The sequence below is a fragment of the Sinocyclocheilus grahami genome, unplaced genomic scaffold, assembly GCF_001515645.1.
Source record: "Sinocyclocheilus grahami isolate Dianchi unplaced genomic scaffold, SAMN03320097.WGS_v1.1 scaffold467.1, whole genome shotgun sequence".
Taxonomy (NCBI): domain Eukaryota; kingdom Metazoa; phylum Chordata; class Actinopteri; order Cypriniformes; family Cyprinidae; genus Sinocyclocheilus; species Sinocyclocheilus grahami.
In genome coordinates, this window is record NW_015505646.1 from 746,495 (window position 1) to 763,342 (window position 16,848).

The 16,848-nt window shown below is 39.8% G+C and overlaps 1 protein-coding gene across 1 annotated transcript in view; it reads left to right on the forward strand.

Annotated features, from left to right (window-relative positions):
* vav3b (vav 3 guanine nucleotide exchange factor b) overlaps nucleotides 1-16,848 on the forward strand; it is a 71,646-nt gene that overhangs the window by 35,060 nt on the left and 19,738 nt on the right. Inside the window, exons 18-25 of the mRNA XM_016235452.1 lie at nucleotides 299-321; nucleotides 683-716; nucleotides 9,736-9,866; nucleotides 11,974-12,039; nucleotides 13,255-13,289; nucleotides 13,424-13,540; nucleotides 14,259-14,346; nucleotides 15,761-15,869. Of these exons, the coding sequence (XP_016090938.1) occupies nucleotides 299-321; nucleotides 683-716; nucleotides 9,736-9,866; nucleotides 11,974-12,039; nucleotides 13,255-13,289; nucleotides 13,424-13,540; nucleotides 14,259-14,346; nucleotides 15,761-15,869 (603 nt within the window). The remainder of the gene's footprint in view (nucleotides 1-298; nucleotides 322-682; nucleotides 717-9,735; nucleotides 9,867-11,973; nucleotides 12,040-13,254; nucleotides 13,290-13,423; nucleotides 13,541-14,258; nucleotides 14,347-15,760; nucleotides 15,870-16,848) is intronic.

Sequence of the window (16,848 nt, forward strand, 5' to 3'; positions counted from 1 at the left end):
TATATATATATAGGTGTAATTTTTAACTTGACGTACAAAGCAAGAAACACAAAGCAACAACAACAATAATAGCATAATAAATAAATTATAATAAAAAAAAAAGTGTGAATTGTGTGCTCTGTGTGAATATTCCCTTAGTGTGGCTCTCTAGATGAAAGGCAACTCATTCAACTGTACTCACTTGCTAGAGAGGTCTATAGTAGTCTTAACTTTAGACTCTAAATAATGCCACAGAATTGTACATGTACAGCCTTTTTGCTGTCTTTACAAATTTTCTTTTACTCTCTCATGATTTCAGGTGCTGCTGTTCAAAAAGCACAGGTGAAACCACAGACAAGTTCATCTAAATCTAAATAGTTTGTCCATACAGTACACTTCAAACATAACACATGCTATTTCAAGACTGTAATGTAAAATGATCTTTCTTTATCGATATTTGGAAGAATCCATACAGGAAGATTATTTTATAATGCTGTTTGAAGTGTTTTATTCTCATTTAAATTTATGTTCATTTTACTGACAGAATGCAGTCTTAAATAGGAATAACAGAATCGTTGTCAGTGTGTAAATTCATTTTGACAATATTTTTACCAGTGTTGCAAAAAACAGATAATAATAGCTGAGTGTGTTCATACTGCAGAGAATCTGTTAATGATATTCCCTCCCTTCTCTTATTTCACAGAGAAAGACAACACCTAGGAAACAAGAAGACCCAGGTAGGTATCTTTCTCTTCAGCATGCTTCTGCATATAGACTGTGAAGTTCTCAAGACTGGTGTAAAACTCTTTTATATATTGTATTTTAAACATTTATTGTGTTATACATGGTTTTTTGCTCCCCATCATTAACCTTATTGTTGTTTATATGAGGAGATTCATTCAGGTGCCAATTGCTGGGAGCTCAGTGAGTAATTATTTGAATTCTGATCCATGTGGCCGTCCCAGATGATAACAACAAACCGCGTATCATCAGAATGATGATGAGGTTGAGGATTATGTCCATTATCATGCAATAATATTTGGGTAGTTGAAATACTTCTGGGAATGTTGTGCAGTGTATCATACTCCATCTAAAACTACTTTAAACAGCAATTATCATGCACTCGCTTTTATGACCACAAATTAATACAGCATTTGTACTACTTTCAAATTCATTTGTCACACTGCAGGACTATTTAATAGAAACTAGCGAAGGCCAAAAATGGTGAGAAACTTAAAGAAATACATTTATCTAAATTGTAAACTATAGTGTTGGAAAAAAAGCCCATGCGTTATTCGTCAACTACACATTTACAAATTTTCTATTGAATTGCATTGTAGAATATTCTGTATATTACCAGTCATAATGATTCTCAGAACCATGTCACAAACCATATGATATATGCACATCCAAATATAAAATGAGCAATCAGCTCAAAACATCACGTTTCCGGTATGAAAACAATTAAAGTAGCTTGAAAGTAAAGTTAGATGGCAACGGTGTGCCAACTTATGTGTTTTGTCATTCTCAGAAGAATTACTTATAAACAGTCAGGAGAGATTCTCATTTTCCTCCAAAAACACTGCCACATCATTTTATTTTCAGAATAGTGAAACTTCATGCTCAGCTTAAACAAGTGCTGATTTTCAAAATTGCCGCTGTTAGGTTTTGTTCTTCTGGGACTAAATAACAATCCTAAAGTGCTGAAGAGACTTTCACATGCTGTCGAGGTTGGAAGAGGTGTCTTCATGTTGATGGGAAGAAGTGGTCAAAAACAATATATTATAGAAACAGCACAAAATTACTTCGCTTATTTTATTGCTGTATGATTTGAATGATACATTTCTGATTTAACAGAGTGTTTTGACCAACGTGTTGGTTTTAAATAAGCTCAAGTGTGCTGACAGCTGAAGTGATAGAAGCTCACAGTTGAAGCCGTTTTTGAAAGTTTAGAAAAAACAGTTCTGGGACATTTGGCTGTGTTAATTGGAGCATTCGCTTCTACAACGTTGTACATCTCAGTAACAGCAGTGAATTAAGTGCTTGTATTGAGAAAGTGTGATCTGAGCACATTCGTAAATGGAATCTTTCTTCAGGATGTCAAATTTTCACACCAGTTTCAGCAGGTGGAACATCCCCTTGATTCAGGCAGTTGATAAACTGAAGATAACAAGTCAAGTTATAAGTTATCCAAAAACATAACATGGGATATTCTCTTCTTCTTCTTTGATTTCATCTTCTTTTTTGAGGTTTCCTCACATGGATAGGTCATTTACTGCAACACTTTTCTCTTCCACAGATCTGCTTTGAGTCTGTACTGTACTTGTATGTTATGATTTAAGAATTTTGTCACAAATTTGACGCTCTTGGTGAACACCACATAAAACACCTGGGATGTCAAATATGTGTGATCCTTTTGGTTAGCTTCAGGCAAGGGCTGCTGAGCACCAGTCAAAGTTGCCAGGGTAAATTCATTGGGCTGTAATGGCAGGAAAACTCCTCCTCCGCTGTCCAACAGTCAGTAGTGGTCACATTACACTGTTATTGCCACTACTGTACCATATTATTGTTCACAATTCAGAACACCTCAGCTTAAACAGAGTATAGTTGTACATTAGGAAATCGATGTGTGCGTGCACCGGTTTAGGTAGTTAATGATGACACAAATTTGTATAATGACATGGCTTATATAAGCAAAGGTAATGAGCAACAGGTGAAAACAATCGGGCAATGGGTTATGTGAAATGAAGTCCAAGACTGAGTGAGAGAGGTATGGGATGGAGTGCCCTCTGGTGGTTATCAAGGGTACTCCAGCTGGTGATCGTGACATAGCCCCCGTCCTAATGAGCGGCTTCCAGATGCTCCTAAACAAGAAAAGACCAGGAGGGAGATGAAGCAGAGGCGGAACAGTGGGAGGGATCGAGGGCCAGGCCCATGGACAGGAAGAGGAATTGCAGCTGGCAGAGCAGGAAGCCAGGGTGGAGCCAGCTGAACAGGAAGCCAAGGTGGAGCCGAAGACCACCAGGGCAGAGCAGGTGGAGCCGAAGACCACCAGGGTCGAGCAGGCGGAGCAGAAGACCACCACAGCAGAGCAGACGGGACCGAAGATCCCCACGATGGAGAAGATGACCTCCACAGCAGAGCAGATGGGACCGAAGATCCCCACGGTGAACCAGAAAACCACCAGGGTGGAGCTGATGGTGCTGAGGGCCACTTCAGCAGAGCTGATGGCGCATGGGACTACCAAGATAGCTCAGGCAGAACTGGAACCCACCACAGTGGATATGAGGGCCATCAAGGCGTAGCAGATGGAACTGCAATTGCGAGCACAGAGAGGTTAGAAACGGCCCCTGTGGCTGTAGAGGACATTCAGAGAGTTCAGGAATGACTTTCATGGTTGTATCAGGACAGACTAAGGCCCAATCCCAATTCTACCCCTTAGCCCTTCCCCTTTCCCCTACCCCTCCGTTTCGCGCGTTCACGTGAAGGGGTAGGGGTGTCTCAATTCTCTTTTGGTTGGAGGGGTAGGGGAAGGGCCAGACAGCCCTTCAAACAAAGATTTTTCAGGACCACACTTCAAACGAAGGGGTATGAATTATCTCAGTTTAAACCGGCTTCAGGGGCAACATGGCTGCCCGAGCGAACAAAAAGACACATAAATGTAAGCATTTTTGGCATTAATAAAGATTTTAACGAAATGTAGTAATTTGTTTTATGTTACATTCAATCGTGAGTTCATATTTATGGTTATGTTACTCAAAGAAATGTTTGCAAACACGCTAATATTTGCTAACTAACGTCATATCATTATAGACTGCACGATAGTGCCACAACATATTTTCATGTCTGATCAGGGTGTAGGGATTTCTAACTATGAACGGACACTGATATCAGCCATCACGAGATTTGCTAAATCACCCAGCACATGAGTCCCATATTCTGGGTCTATGTCCTGTCAGTATGGTGAACTCATCTACTCATGAGATCGAAACTAATTCGATCAGGAGACAACAAAGCTATCTTTGGTATCAGGACTTAAAAGCCCTTTCACGACATATGGATACCTCGTGATTGCGAATGTATAGAACTAGTATATCCAGCAGGATAAGGATGAGTAAATTAACTGATGCCCTCAGGCCCACGAACATGAGGTTTATACAGCATGACTTTCGACCACCAGCTTCCTGCATGACCGAAACCCTTACTTCCTTTGCATTAGAAGAAACAGAATGTACACAGACAATTCAGAAGACAATCAGTAAAAATCATTTGAAAGTATCGGAGCAATATACTCACGAAAAATATGCTTTCTGCTTGATGTGTTATTGTAACCTATGAAGTATTAATCGATATTTTATAACCCTTTTTATAGATAAAGTGATTAAAGGTACTCCGTGTATGCCAGATATGCGAAGTTTAGGCTTGTAGGAATGGTCATGATATTTAAGTAACCTTGGTATGGATGAAAATGTTTTATTTTGAACATTGTGTGTTGTACGACACCTTATAGAAGTTATTAAACCCTGCAAAGACATGGAGCCCAACTTGTGACTTACATGATAAAGGAACCACACAGGGCGTGGCTAAGCCCAGCAGCCACTATCTGATTGGAACAGCGACCTGTGGGATGGACTTAAGCCGTGGATCAAAACCCCACTGCAACACAGATTCGGGGCTTGCTTTTACCTGATCAAGACGTCTGGCTTTCCTTTTGGTGAGCACGACAAAGCGCACCACGCCGCATCCTATCTGCTGACATCGGTGTTGAACTGGTGAATTGAGTTAAGCAGTAAAGATAAGACAATCTCTGCTTGGTGTTTCTCCTAGGCTGAATTTAAAACCACTCGCGAAAACGAGTTAGGACTTTGAAAACTTGAATCTTTGGACTTGGACTTAGGACTTGAATCTTTGTGTGTATGTGTGTGTGTGTATGTTTTGGTTAGGTTTTTTATGTAATCTAGATTAGCCAATAAAATTCATGTTTCATTTATAAAGAAGAAGTGTCTGGGGTCATATAATTTCAAGGTTAAAACTGTTGCCAAAAGATCCCTTGCTACTTAGCTCGTAGCTTACTTATAATAATTACCTCTGTTAAGAGCTTACAAATAATCATAATTGTGTTGACCGTGGCCAGGAAAACACATTTAATTTGTTAAAGATACTAAGAATCAGCGGCTCGCTGGACGATCCTGGATTTAAAGTGCAAACTAACAAATTTGAAATCAGTTTAATCAGGTGGACTTGGGACATTCAGATCCGAGTCCTCGCAAAACCTGAATGTAGTAATAATCATTAATTCCCTACAATTACAAATTAATAATGAATAAATGATATGTCATTACAAGGGCGATAACCACTGTAGACATTGAGGGGGGCTAGTTTAGAATTAGAAATCGCTAAACCCTTTTCTCAAATATTGCCAATTCGAGAGAGAGAGAGAGAGAGAGATGAAAGTTGCGTGTATGCGCGTCTGTGCGTTTCTCTTTTTAGAGTGAGTTTACTTAAAAAACATCGATTTTATCCTCTCGTTGCTGGAAAATATAATGTAGCAATTCAGCATTTAAACTGTTATTAATAAAAGTTGTGGTGCAGCGTTGACAAGTTTCTTTACTCCTGGATGTGTGAGCTGCGCGATCTCCGATATATATTATATGTGTGTGTGTGTGTGTGTGTCAGTAAGCAGCGCATTAATATAGAACGGTAATTAAAGGCTCTAATGCACACCAGTATAGGTGTGTGTATTTTAGGAGCTAGACGACGTATGATGACGTGTGACTGCATAGTAATGGTGTCCCAATTCTTAGGGGAATATTTGCACCCCTACCCCTTGACACTCTGTTTCAAGGGACAAGGGGAAGGGGTATAAAATAGAATTGGGATGGGGCCTTAGAGTTCAGAGACGGCCTCCATGGCTGTTACCGGAGAGGCTGAGAGCTCAGAGATGGCCTCCATAGCCAAGACAGGACAGACAGAGAGTTCAGGGACTACCTCCTTGGCCGTGACAGGACAGGCAGAGAGTTCAGGGACAGCCTCCCTGACCATGACAGGACAGGCGGGGAGTTCAAGGGTGACCTCTGTGGTTGAGACCGAACAGGCAGGGAATTCACAGGCTGACATCAACTCAGTCAGAACTCAGAACTCAATCAGCTCTGGAGCTGATTCATGGACTGAAGCGGGCTCTGGAGCGGACTCATGGACTGGAGCGGACTCATGGACTAGAGTGGGATGCCGCTGCCTCAGAAGTGTGTATAACCCAGACACACAAAATGGCAACCACCATTTACTAGAAGGGCAGCGAAGGGTAGCAGAACCTCTGAGGTTGCCGGGCTTGAGAGTGCTGAGACCACTGGGATGCCTGCTCGGATGCTATCATGAATCCGGTCCCTGCTGTTCCTCCCAATTGCCACCAGAGGTCTCCATCACCTTTTCCTTACCGGACTCCATCTCCCATAATACCCTCTGCCTAGGAACTGATTATGGACTCATCTCAGTGGGACTATTTAAGCTACACACACACACACACACACACACACACACAGGTTTGTTTTTATGGTTTATGGGGACTCTCCATAGGTGTAATGGTTTTTATACTGTACAGACCGTATTTTCTATTGCCCTACACCAACCCTACCCCTAAACCTACCCCTCACAGGAGACTTTCTGCATTTTTAGATTTTCATAAAAACTCATTCTGAATTATTTATATGCCTTTTGAATTACGGGGACACTGAAAATGTCCTCATAAATCACCTTCTCGTTGTAATACCTATGTCATACCCATGTTATTATACAAATTTGTGTCCTCATAAACCACATAAACATGCACACACACACACACACACACAGGGTTAAGTACTGCTTGCTCTGTTTCATGTTTTTTTGTGATTGTTTGGCCTGCCCTGACCATTGTCTGTTCTTGGATTACTCTTTTGTCTCACCCTGGATATTGTTTGCTGTTGTTTGACTCTGCCTGTTCTGACTACGCTCTATTAAATAAAGCCTCAGCTCCATAACAGAATACTTAGCCATACCCGGGTCCAGCGGCTTTTTGAGTGTTTCCACCCACTGAAAACTATACTCATCCGTGATGGTCCTCGAGGGGCACTCTATGAATTTTTGGATTATGCGCTTTTGGCCAACACCAGCAAGCTCCGGCGGCAGCGGAGCTTGGCCCATCTTGGATTCCTCGTCTTGTTATCTCAAGCGATACTCTCAGCACTCCCAAGCCCAGTGGTGCCAACATCAGAGCCTCTCCACGTAATAGCCACCACTACAGAGCCTCTTCACATCACAGCTGCTGTTCCAGAGCCTCTTCACGTCACGGCTGCCACTCCAGATTCTCGTCACAACATGGTCCAGATCCTCCAGCCGTCATGGCCACCACGCCTGAGCCTCCAGTTGTTGTGGATGTCACGCCACAGTCTTCAACCATCACGGATGTCACTCCTGTGTTCCCGGTCATCGTGAACATTGCATTTGAAGACACTCAGGCATTCCAAAGGCATTTGGGGCTGATGGCCATTGTGGCAGATCCACCGATGGTGTCGGTGCGAGCTACTGGCTACTCCGCAGCCTCAGCGCTCTCAAGCACCGCTGCCTCAGCACTCTCAATGCTTCAAAGCCTTGTAGTTCCTGAAGTCATTCCTCTATCTGACACACTCCCCATCATGGGGTTTACTATTTGATGTGTTTGGGCCACACACACCGCTCCAGCTCCTCCCGAGGTGGTAGCTCCCGCTGCAGAACCTCTTGAGGCGGCGTCGTCCACTTCAGCTCCTCTCAAGGTGGTGGTGCCCACTTCAGAACTCAGTCTGCCCTGTCACAGCCAAGGAGGCCATCTCTGACTGCTCTTCCTTGGTGGTTGTCTGCTCCGCCGTGGAGGTCTTCAACTCCACCTGCTCCGCCTTGGTGATCCTCAGCCTCAGCTCCACCCTGGCACTCTGCTCTGCCCTGGCTTCCTGCTTCGCCTGCTCTGCCTCAGTCCCCATGTCCTCATCCACTACATGGACCTGGCCCTCCATCCCTCCCCCTGATCTGCTTCTGCTCCACCTTCCTCCTAGTCTGTTTAGGAACTTGTGGAAGCGCTCCTTCGAATGGGGGTTTTGTCATGAATTCGGTCCCTGCTGTTCCTCCCAGTCGCCACCGGAGGTCTCCATCACCTTTTCCTTACCATACTCCATCTCCCATAATACCCTCTGCCTAGTAGAATCAATAAATTATGATTTATTGCTATTGTTAATGTATATGTTATAAATAAATATTTATTTAAATTGATCCATATCTGTACTTTCCACTATTTTTTACATAAAGATTACTTTGCCATTATCAAATTCTCACTTAATCTTGTATAATTTAAAAATACTTTTTGGAATTTATATTTAATAAATGAATGAATGAATTTGATTTAGTAGTAGTATCGAATTTAAATATTTACCTTTTATTTTATTATACTTTTTAGGATATGTATATAAGAAGAGTTTCTTGAGCACTGAATCATTAGAATGATTTTTTTTATGGTGACACTGATGGTCATGTGACACTGAAGACTGGAGTAATGCCTGCTGACAATTCAGCTTTGCCATCACAGGAATTAATTATATTTTAAAATATATTAAAATAGAAAAGAGTTATTTAAATTGTAATAATATTTTACAATATTTCTGTTTTAAATATATTTTTACACTATACTGTATAATCACTACCAGAAACATGCCTTGGCTGTCACAAAATCAGTTCCTGGTTGTAAAAGGCCTATAGTTGTAAAAGTCACTATAACTGTCATATTTTAATTAACTGTATTATGTCAAAAGGCTTAATGATCACATACTATTTACTGTAGCTTTTATACAGTTTATGAAAGCAAAGACAAAAACATTAGTTTAGTAACCGAGGACCATGCAGTTCAGTCTAGAAGCATAGATCCACATAAACCTCTCCAATACATGTAAAACAACAGATTTTACGGTCTACTTTAAGACCTGGGCACCTGGCAGTATTAAAAACAACAAGTTTATAGACTGGATACTCAATGGAGCTGTTTTATGCTAGAAGAAACCCCCAGCCTCAGTCTCAGATTATGTTCTTTGGGCTCTAGTGTAAGAAACGGCCTCAGATGATCTCCTTCTCTGTCATTGGTTAGTGTCACTGCCTCTGATTTAGTGGATGTGGTTGTGGAAACAACAATTGCTGCTTTGCGTCACTTTATTTGTCCTTTGTGAAAGAGAAAAGTGGACATTTGCTTTGGCTTGGAAGGGTCACCCACTGAGCTACAGCACAATGCTGTAGTGGAGCAAAAACACTGGTTGTAAAGCTTGATGTGAAATTAATTTTTATAAACTTTATAAAAAGCCACTCCAAATAGTTGTTATTAAGTGTATCATAAGGATATGGGGTAACATTTTCATTAACTGCTGGTTTGAGAGGTATTTTTCTGGCTTTATTTTTTTCTTTATTTGTATTTTTTTATTTGGGAGAGATATTTTGCCTAATTACTCTCAATTAGGACTTGATTGTTTCCACTGGAAATTAATTGCTGACTGTAAAAATTGGATGTTAAGTACCAAAATGGAGCCAAGTGGTTCAAATATAAAAGGGTTGGTCACCCAAAAATCTAAACTTTTTAGAAGTAAAGTAGGTCAAAAACCTTTTATTTGGAATTATGAATTATGTATACAAATGCAACATGCAAAAGAAGACCAGGAACATGTTTTAGGAATAGTGGCAGTTTTGATTTTATGTCACATTTTGTTTTTACAGGTTTGCCAAAAATGCTAGTCATCAGAGACTTTTTTGGGGTTCCCAGTCCTCTGGGCGGACCACCGCTGAATGCTCAGATTGGTGATGTCATAGAGGTCATCTGTGCCGATCCTCACAGCTCCTGGTGGCAGGTCAGATGAAGTACAGCACTATTTAAACACCAAATAGCGGAATTGTGTTCTGTGGTGTCATGGGACCCTGAAGCTTGATCACAACATATATCAAAGCAAATAGGGCACACATAACCTTTTCCACAGATATGTCATGCGACATTTCAACAAAAAGATAAATGCAATGACCTGTATTTCCATAGCCAACGGAAGTTAATTATAAAATTTGATTTAAAGTAATTTAACGTCTCATCCGAAGGACGGTGCTTGTTGACAGTATAGTGTCCCCGTCACTATACTGGGGTATACACCACACAGACTGCAGGGTGAGCACCCCCTGTTGGCCTCCCTAGCACCTCTTCCAGCAGCAACCTAATTTTTCCAGGCGGTCTCCCATCCAGGTACTGACCAGGCTCAACCCTGCTTCGCTTCAGTGGGTAATCAGTCTTGGGCTACAGGGTGATATGGCTGCCGGACAATTACTGTATTTACTACTGAAAATACAAACAGACCTGTACTCAATTTACCATACTCCGTACTCAACAATCTGTAATTACAATTTTAGTACAATATACAAAAGTGTAAACTAAATAATGACTGAAATGAACTGTCTAATATGAACTGATACCTAAATGAGCCGTCAGATATAGTGACTACAGAGTACAGTCAGGCATGTTTCAGCATTGCAGTTTTGTCTCAAGTTTATTGTCACAGACTGTTCTTGTGTAATTTATTTCTGGCTTGTGCCGGGCTGTTGTGGCTTTTTTTCTCTATGGTTTATGGTGACACTAAAACCTCATCTTCCTCCTGGTGTTACCCCAATCTGGCCAACGCGTCTCGAACAGCTCGGCGGGGAATAGACACTTAGTGAGATTTCCCATGCTTTATGCTGGGCCATTTCTGCCTGATAGCACACACCGAGGTAAAAAAAACCCTACAGCTCAAAAATGGATGCCAAGAGATTCACTGAGCCAACAGACTGCGACGGGCAGTGGCTAGACGTGCGTGTCAGCCGTGGTTCTCCACACACTAGGCAGGTCATAGAGGGGAGCGAGAAGCGCTAATGTTGAATGATAATGTACATCACTGGTTTATTTTATCTTGTGTGAAATGACACTTAACTCTTAATAAGGCTACTAAATCTTCAGGGTCCCATGACACCAAAGAATGGAATTACAGAGCACTAAGCATCCATCTCTCATGTTACTGGAAGACAATTATCTCTGTCCCGTTGCCAGAACAGTGCAATCGATCACTGTAATTTAATTTGATCCTTTAGGCTGCCAACGGTTTACTCTAATGGGGTAATAAGTTTAATCTTTATCATACGCTTATCTGTGGCATAACAAATATAAAGGGCTTTCAAAAGCTATGGCTAAACATTATTAAGCTGAATAAATCATGAATACAGTTCCAGTTTGGGGCTCCGATCTAATTTGTGGTAGAGGTGCATTTTTCTGAAATTCATTTCATACTTGTTAAAGATTATCTTAAAGGGAGCTATTAAAGAAAAATATATATTTTGGATTATAGTTGTTTGAGAAGAGGCTCATTACACCCTCAGTCAAACCTTCAGCCAAACTCACAATCAATCATAGGCTGCTAAATTTTGGCATCTGGTTCCACCGCATTTGCAGTGCATTATAACCTCCCAGCTGTTGTTTCACACTGAGTCGGGGGGAATTGTCGGTTTTTATCCAAAAATATACAGATAATTGTGTCTGAAGTCATGCAAGAAATGAGCCTATTTTAAAACTGGCATCCGGCCTGCGATTGCTCAATACAATCTATTGCACGAGGACATAATACAAAACTCGGGTCTGATGTAATTCATAAATCCAAATATGCTCAGAGCAGCAATATCAAACAATGGCATATTGGCGAGTGTCATGATTCACGAGGTTCTGCCGTGGAAACTGTATGATTATTCAGCATTAGATGATGCTTTCATTCTGATGCGTTACGGAATTTAACCGTGGGTAGGGGCTGAACAGTAATTAACTGTGGCTCTAAATGAGATTCCCTGCTTGTTGTGAGCTAATTGTCTTAGATTTATTAATGCAAAGGGGAGGGGAGAGCATCGCCTCAAGGCAAATATAATGTAATTAACAACCACACGTCTTGGCAGGGCAAAATCCTGACAACACAAGAGGCCGGCTTCTTTCCAAGTGATGCAGTCAAGCCCTGCCCATGTGTAAGTATGTATATTTGTATGACTTGCGTAATCATTTTAATGCTGTTGATTTGTATTTGTGTTTACTATATACAGTACACCGGTCGCCAGAAGTTTTTAATAATTATGATTATTAAATATTTTTGAAAGAAGCCTCTTTGCTCACCAAGGCTGCATTTATTTGATCAAACAGTAAAAACGGTAATATTGTTATATTAGTAACATTTTAAATAATGGTTTCTATTTTAATATATTTGAAAGTGTAATTTATTCCTGTGATGGCAAAGCTGAATTTTCAGTAGCCATTACGCTAGTCTTTAGTGTCACATTCTTCAGAAATGATTCTTCAGAAATCATTCTAATATGCTCATGTGGTGCTTAGTTATTAATAATAGTTCATATTATTATCAATGTTGAAAACAGTTTTTACTGCTTAGTATTTTTGTGCAAGCTGTGATTTTTTTCAGGATTCTTTCATGAAAAGCAAGTTTATTGAGGAGCATTTATTTGAAATAGAATTGTTTTGTAATATTATAAATGTTTTTACTGTCACATGTGCTATCAGCATATTAGAATGATTTCAGAAGGAATATGTGAAAATTCAACTTTGACTATATATATAATATCTGTAAACAAAACTAATTTAGTTTCAGCACAAACCTTTATAGCAAAATGTTCATAGATAATGAAAAACATAAATGGATGTAAATGCCAAGTTCTGTCATGAAACTCTAGATGGCACAGGTTGATGGGTCCTCAATGCAAACTGATGATATTCACAGCGTGATGATATTCATGTTGCATATGCAGCTGATGAACTTGCTGCTTTACATTTAAATGGCTGATTAGCATTCGCTTGAGCATTGCAGCGCGCTTTCAGAGTTCCTCTGAAACCCTCCACCTCCCCCACCTCCACCTGTATAGAACTGCTACGTGTTATTTTATATGCTATTTGTGCAGCAGCGGTATGTCTTAAATAATTTCAGCACTGTATTGGCATATGTATTTTGGCAGTAGCAAGTTCCTGTACTTGCTTTGCAGCAGCAGCAATAATCTACAACAACAGCAATAACCAACAGCAGCAGCAATTCAGAAGTGTAGTATATCTATTCTGCCAAGACCAAATACATTAACATTGTTATATCCATTACCATGCTTAAATCTTCCGAGAGTTGTCATGATAGAATTTGTAGTGTATATATGTATGACATTGTTTATAATGTTTCTCATCCACAGGGACCAAGGACAGTTGACTATTCAGCCCAACCCTGGTAAGTCTCAACACTAAATGTTTAGTCACATTTATTCCAATATCTACATGACACACAAAATAACCTACATGACTGCATGTGCTGAGTGTTGTTGTTTTGGTTTTAACCACGTGCATGTTGGCTCATGCGAGCAGGTTCGCTGGACCCATGGAGAGGCACCACGCAGAGTCTGAGCTCATGGAGAGAGAGAACAGCACCTACCTGGTGCGATACAGGAGCCGGGAGAGCAGAGAGTATGCTATCAGCATCAAGTACGTCTAGCTATTATACAACTTCATATATTGGTGCCAGCGTGTTTTTATTGCACATAAAATTGGCGTGACGGATCGTCCGTGAGGTCCTTGCACGAATGTCCTTTTGCATGCAAGGCTTGGATTTCTTCATGCATTTCCCTCTGTGTGCAACCCAATGCATTATGCATCATGGAATTTGCATACAGCTTAATGTGTAGCATGGATGTGGTCAGTGAGTGACCACACTGCATACTCACTATGGGCTTTATTACCTCAGAACATTTAATAGTTGCATGTCTCATGCTTAAACCAATCTGAAGGTCTTTGTCAAAATATTTTATCCTCTAAATGAGTTGACTTGGAGTTAGGGACTGACAGCACTATTCCACATCCTTATAGTTATAGTTAGCTCTCCACAACAAGCTCACGTTTAATGTTTAAAGGGGATTGGGGATTTTATATATCTGGTTCAAGGTTATAGAATAACCTACCACTGAACATTAGATCTCCTTCTCATGACATCTTTAGATCCAGTATTTATAGGAATAGTTCACCCAAAAAAATGGAAATTCTGTCATCATTCACTCACTTCACTTATTAACACTCACTTATTGCTCATCTTAGGCATTAACTTTTGTTTGTCAGCACATTCCCAAGAAAACGTCATTAAGATGGCCGACATTGTTGAAATATTGACAATCTTGGTATGGTTACAGTAATTATCTGCCATCTGCAGGTACAACAAGGATGTAAAGCACATTAAGATCCTCACCAAGGAGGGCTGTTTCTACATTGCTGAAAGCAGGATGTTCAAGACTGTATTAGTAAGTGGGTTTGAGAGCATTGGTCTTCATCATCATTTGCTTTATTTATCATCACCATATGAATACATATGTAGGGTGCTATAATTTAGTGTCACTGGCTGTGCTGCAGAGACCTGAGCCTTTTTTATCGAAAAACCAGAACATGTGCTGATCTGCATATTTCTGTATTTCATTAGCATAATTAATAATGTGAGTCCAGCTATTAATTAGAATTATCAATATTACTGCAACCTTTTTAAATTTTATTCTAGATGGTTATAAAATGCTAAAGTTCCCTAATAAAATATACTGTGGTGACAGCATGTAATAAGGAAAACTTTAATGTATACAATAGTACTGAATAATTATTAATTCATATATCATGGACCATATATCATCAGCTGATTCACGTCTACCTATAAGTGACTGAGTTAGTATTTGTATTGGGAACATGCTTGTTCTTAAGGATATCTGGTTTCTGTTGGAAATATGCTTGTCTTAAACTAGCGGGTTGTTATTTAGAACATGTTGCTTAAGCTTTTCAGGTATCGGCAACATGCTCATTATGTCATGCTTGTTGCTATGGCTTATGTGGGTTTTGGCAACAGACTCGTTGGATTATTGGGTAAGGGCAACATGCTTGTTGCTTGAGGCATTGAGATTTTCAACACAGTTTGTGATGAGGGATATCAGCATATGGTTTTGTTTTGGGGGTTATCACTGCTCTCCCTGCTCTTATCCATGCTAGGCTGCATGGATGTGCAGGGAGTTCTTGCCCAGAACAGAACCATATCACCAATCCAAACTGTATGCTAATTGTCAATCATCTTTGCTGATAGTGGTTCTGACAGAACTCATAAAAATGTAAAATTAAATGATCTTTTGAACAAAGTTCGGGAGGAGTACATTCAGATAATCAACTAATTCAGCACAGGTGGAGCACGTTCAGATAATCAACTTAATTAGCATGATAGTAAATATATACAGCCAACTTACCTCTGTCCCACAACAGTTTTTCGGGCATCCCTCCTCATTCCTAACTATTCTTCTCCCAGCTTGGGGATATGGGGAGTTCTCTGGGTTCGGGCTATATTCCGAGCTCGGAGCCCTCCCCTTGGACAGCATGCCAAAAATGCATACTATTCACTCAATCTGATAATATGTAAGTGCGAACTTATGGAAATAAATAAAAATAATCAAAAGCACTTACTAAAAAGATTATATATTTTGTTTGTTTGCCTTCATGTGATTTAACCATTAAGCAACAAATAATAGAACTGTGAACATGGGAATGTGTTGTTAAATTATTGAACTATTAACTTAAAATTACAGGGGGGACTTTAAGTGAATATTTTAGGCCAAAGAAGATCAGCTGGCAAAACATTTAGGCAATCCCTGAAATAAACTTTTAAACTTGTGATTTTTTTCTGTCCAGGGACTGATTGAGTATTACAAACAGCACTCTCTGAAAGAGGGTTTCCGTACTCTGGACACTACTCTGCAGGTGCCCTATAAGGAGCTTGATAGTGGATTCAGACCTGCTGGTGAGTATCATACACCTTGTTTAAATTCGCTCTGACTATATGATGACTTTAGTTAGGCCTTGTTAAGACTTTTAGCAAAAATCGGATTTTTTTTTTGCATAATAGATATTATCCAGATGGGTTTTTGAAGGTCTGAACAGCAAAAAACACATGAAATCGGATTTTTTGTTTTTCAAATTTTATTTAAACCACATATGGAGATGGTTTGACGTGCAATTCAAATCAGATTTTTACAGAGGCATCTCAGTCTAGATGCTCTGGCTGCTCAAATCAGATTTCAAATGCCTTTTGCATCACTCTTAATGTAACACACAACAATAACGTCAAAACCGGTGACAGACATGCCAGAAGTATTCATACAGTATTCAAACAATGCCAAAGCTGGCTGTGACTACAGCAAGGAACATCAGAATCAGAATCAGAATCAGAATGAGCTTTATTGCCAGGTATGTTTTCACATACGAGGAATTTGTTTTCATGACAGAAGCTTCCGCAGTACAACAGAATGACAGTGACAGAACAAAAACACAGATAATAAAAGAATAATAAAAAAATATATATATAGAACAAGTAAATAAGGAATAACAAGCTGGCTGTGACTACAGCAAGGAACATCAGAATCAGAATCAGAATCAGAATCAGAATGAGCTTTATTGCCAGGTATGTTTTCACATACGAGGAATTTGTTTTCATGACAGAAGCTTCCGCAGTACAACAGAATGACAGTGACAGAACAAAAACACAGATAATAAAAGAATAATAAAAAAATATATATATAGAACAAGTAAATAAGGAATAACAATATATACATTGACAATTGTATGTGCAGGTATATTACAATAGACAGTTTTGTATGTACAGGTATATTATGTGCAAATTTGAGGTGTAGACTAAGTATGTGTATTAGATAAATAAGTGTATGAGTGTATAAATAGTGTTGTGTGTTCCACAGTTATTGTCAAGTGTTCATGAGATGGAT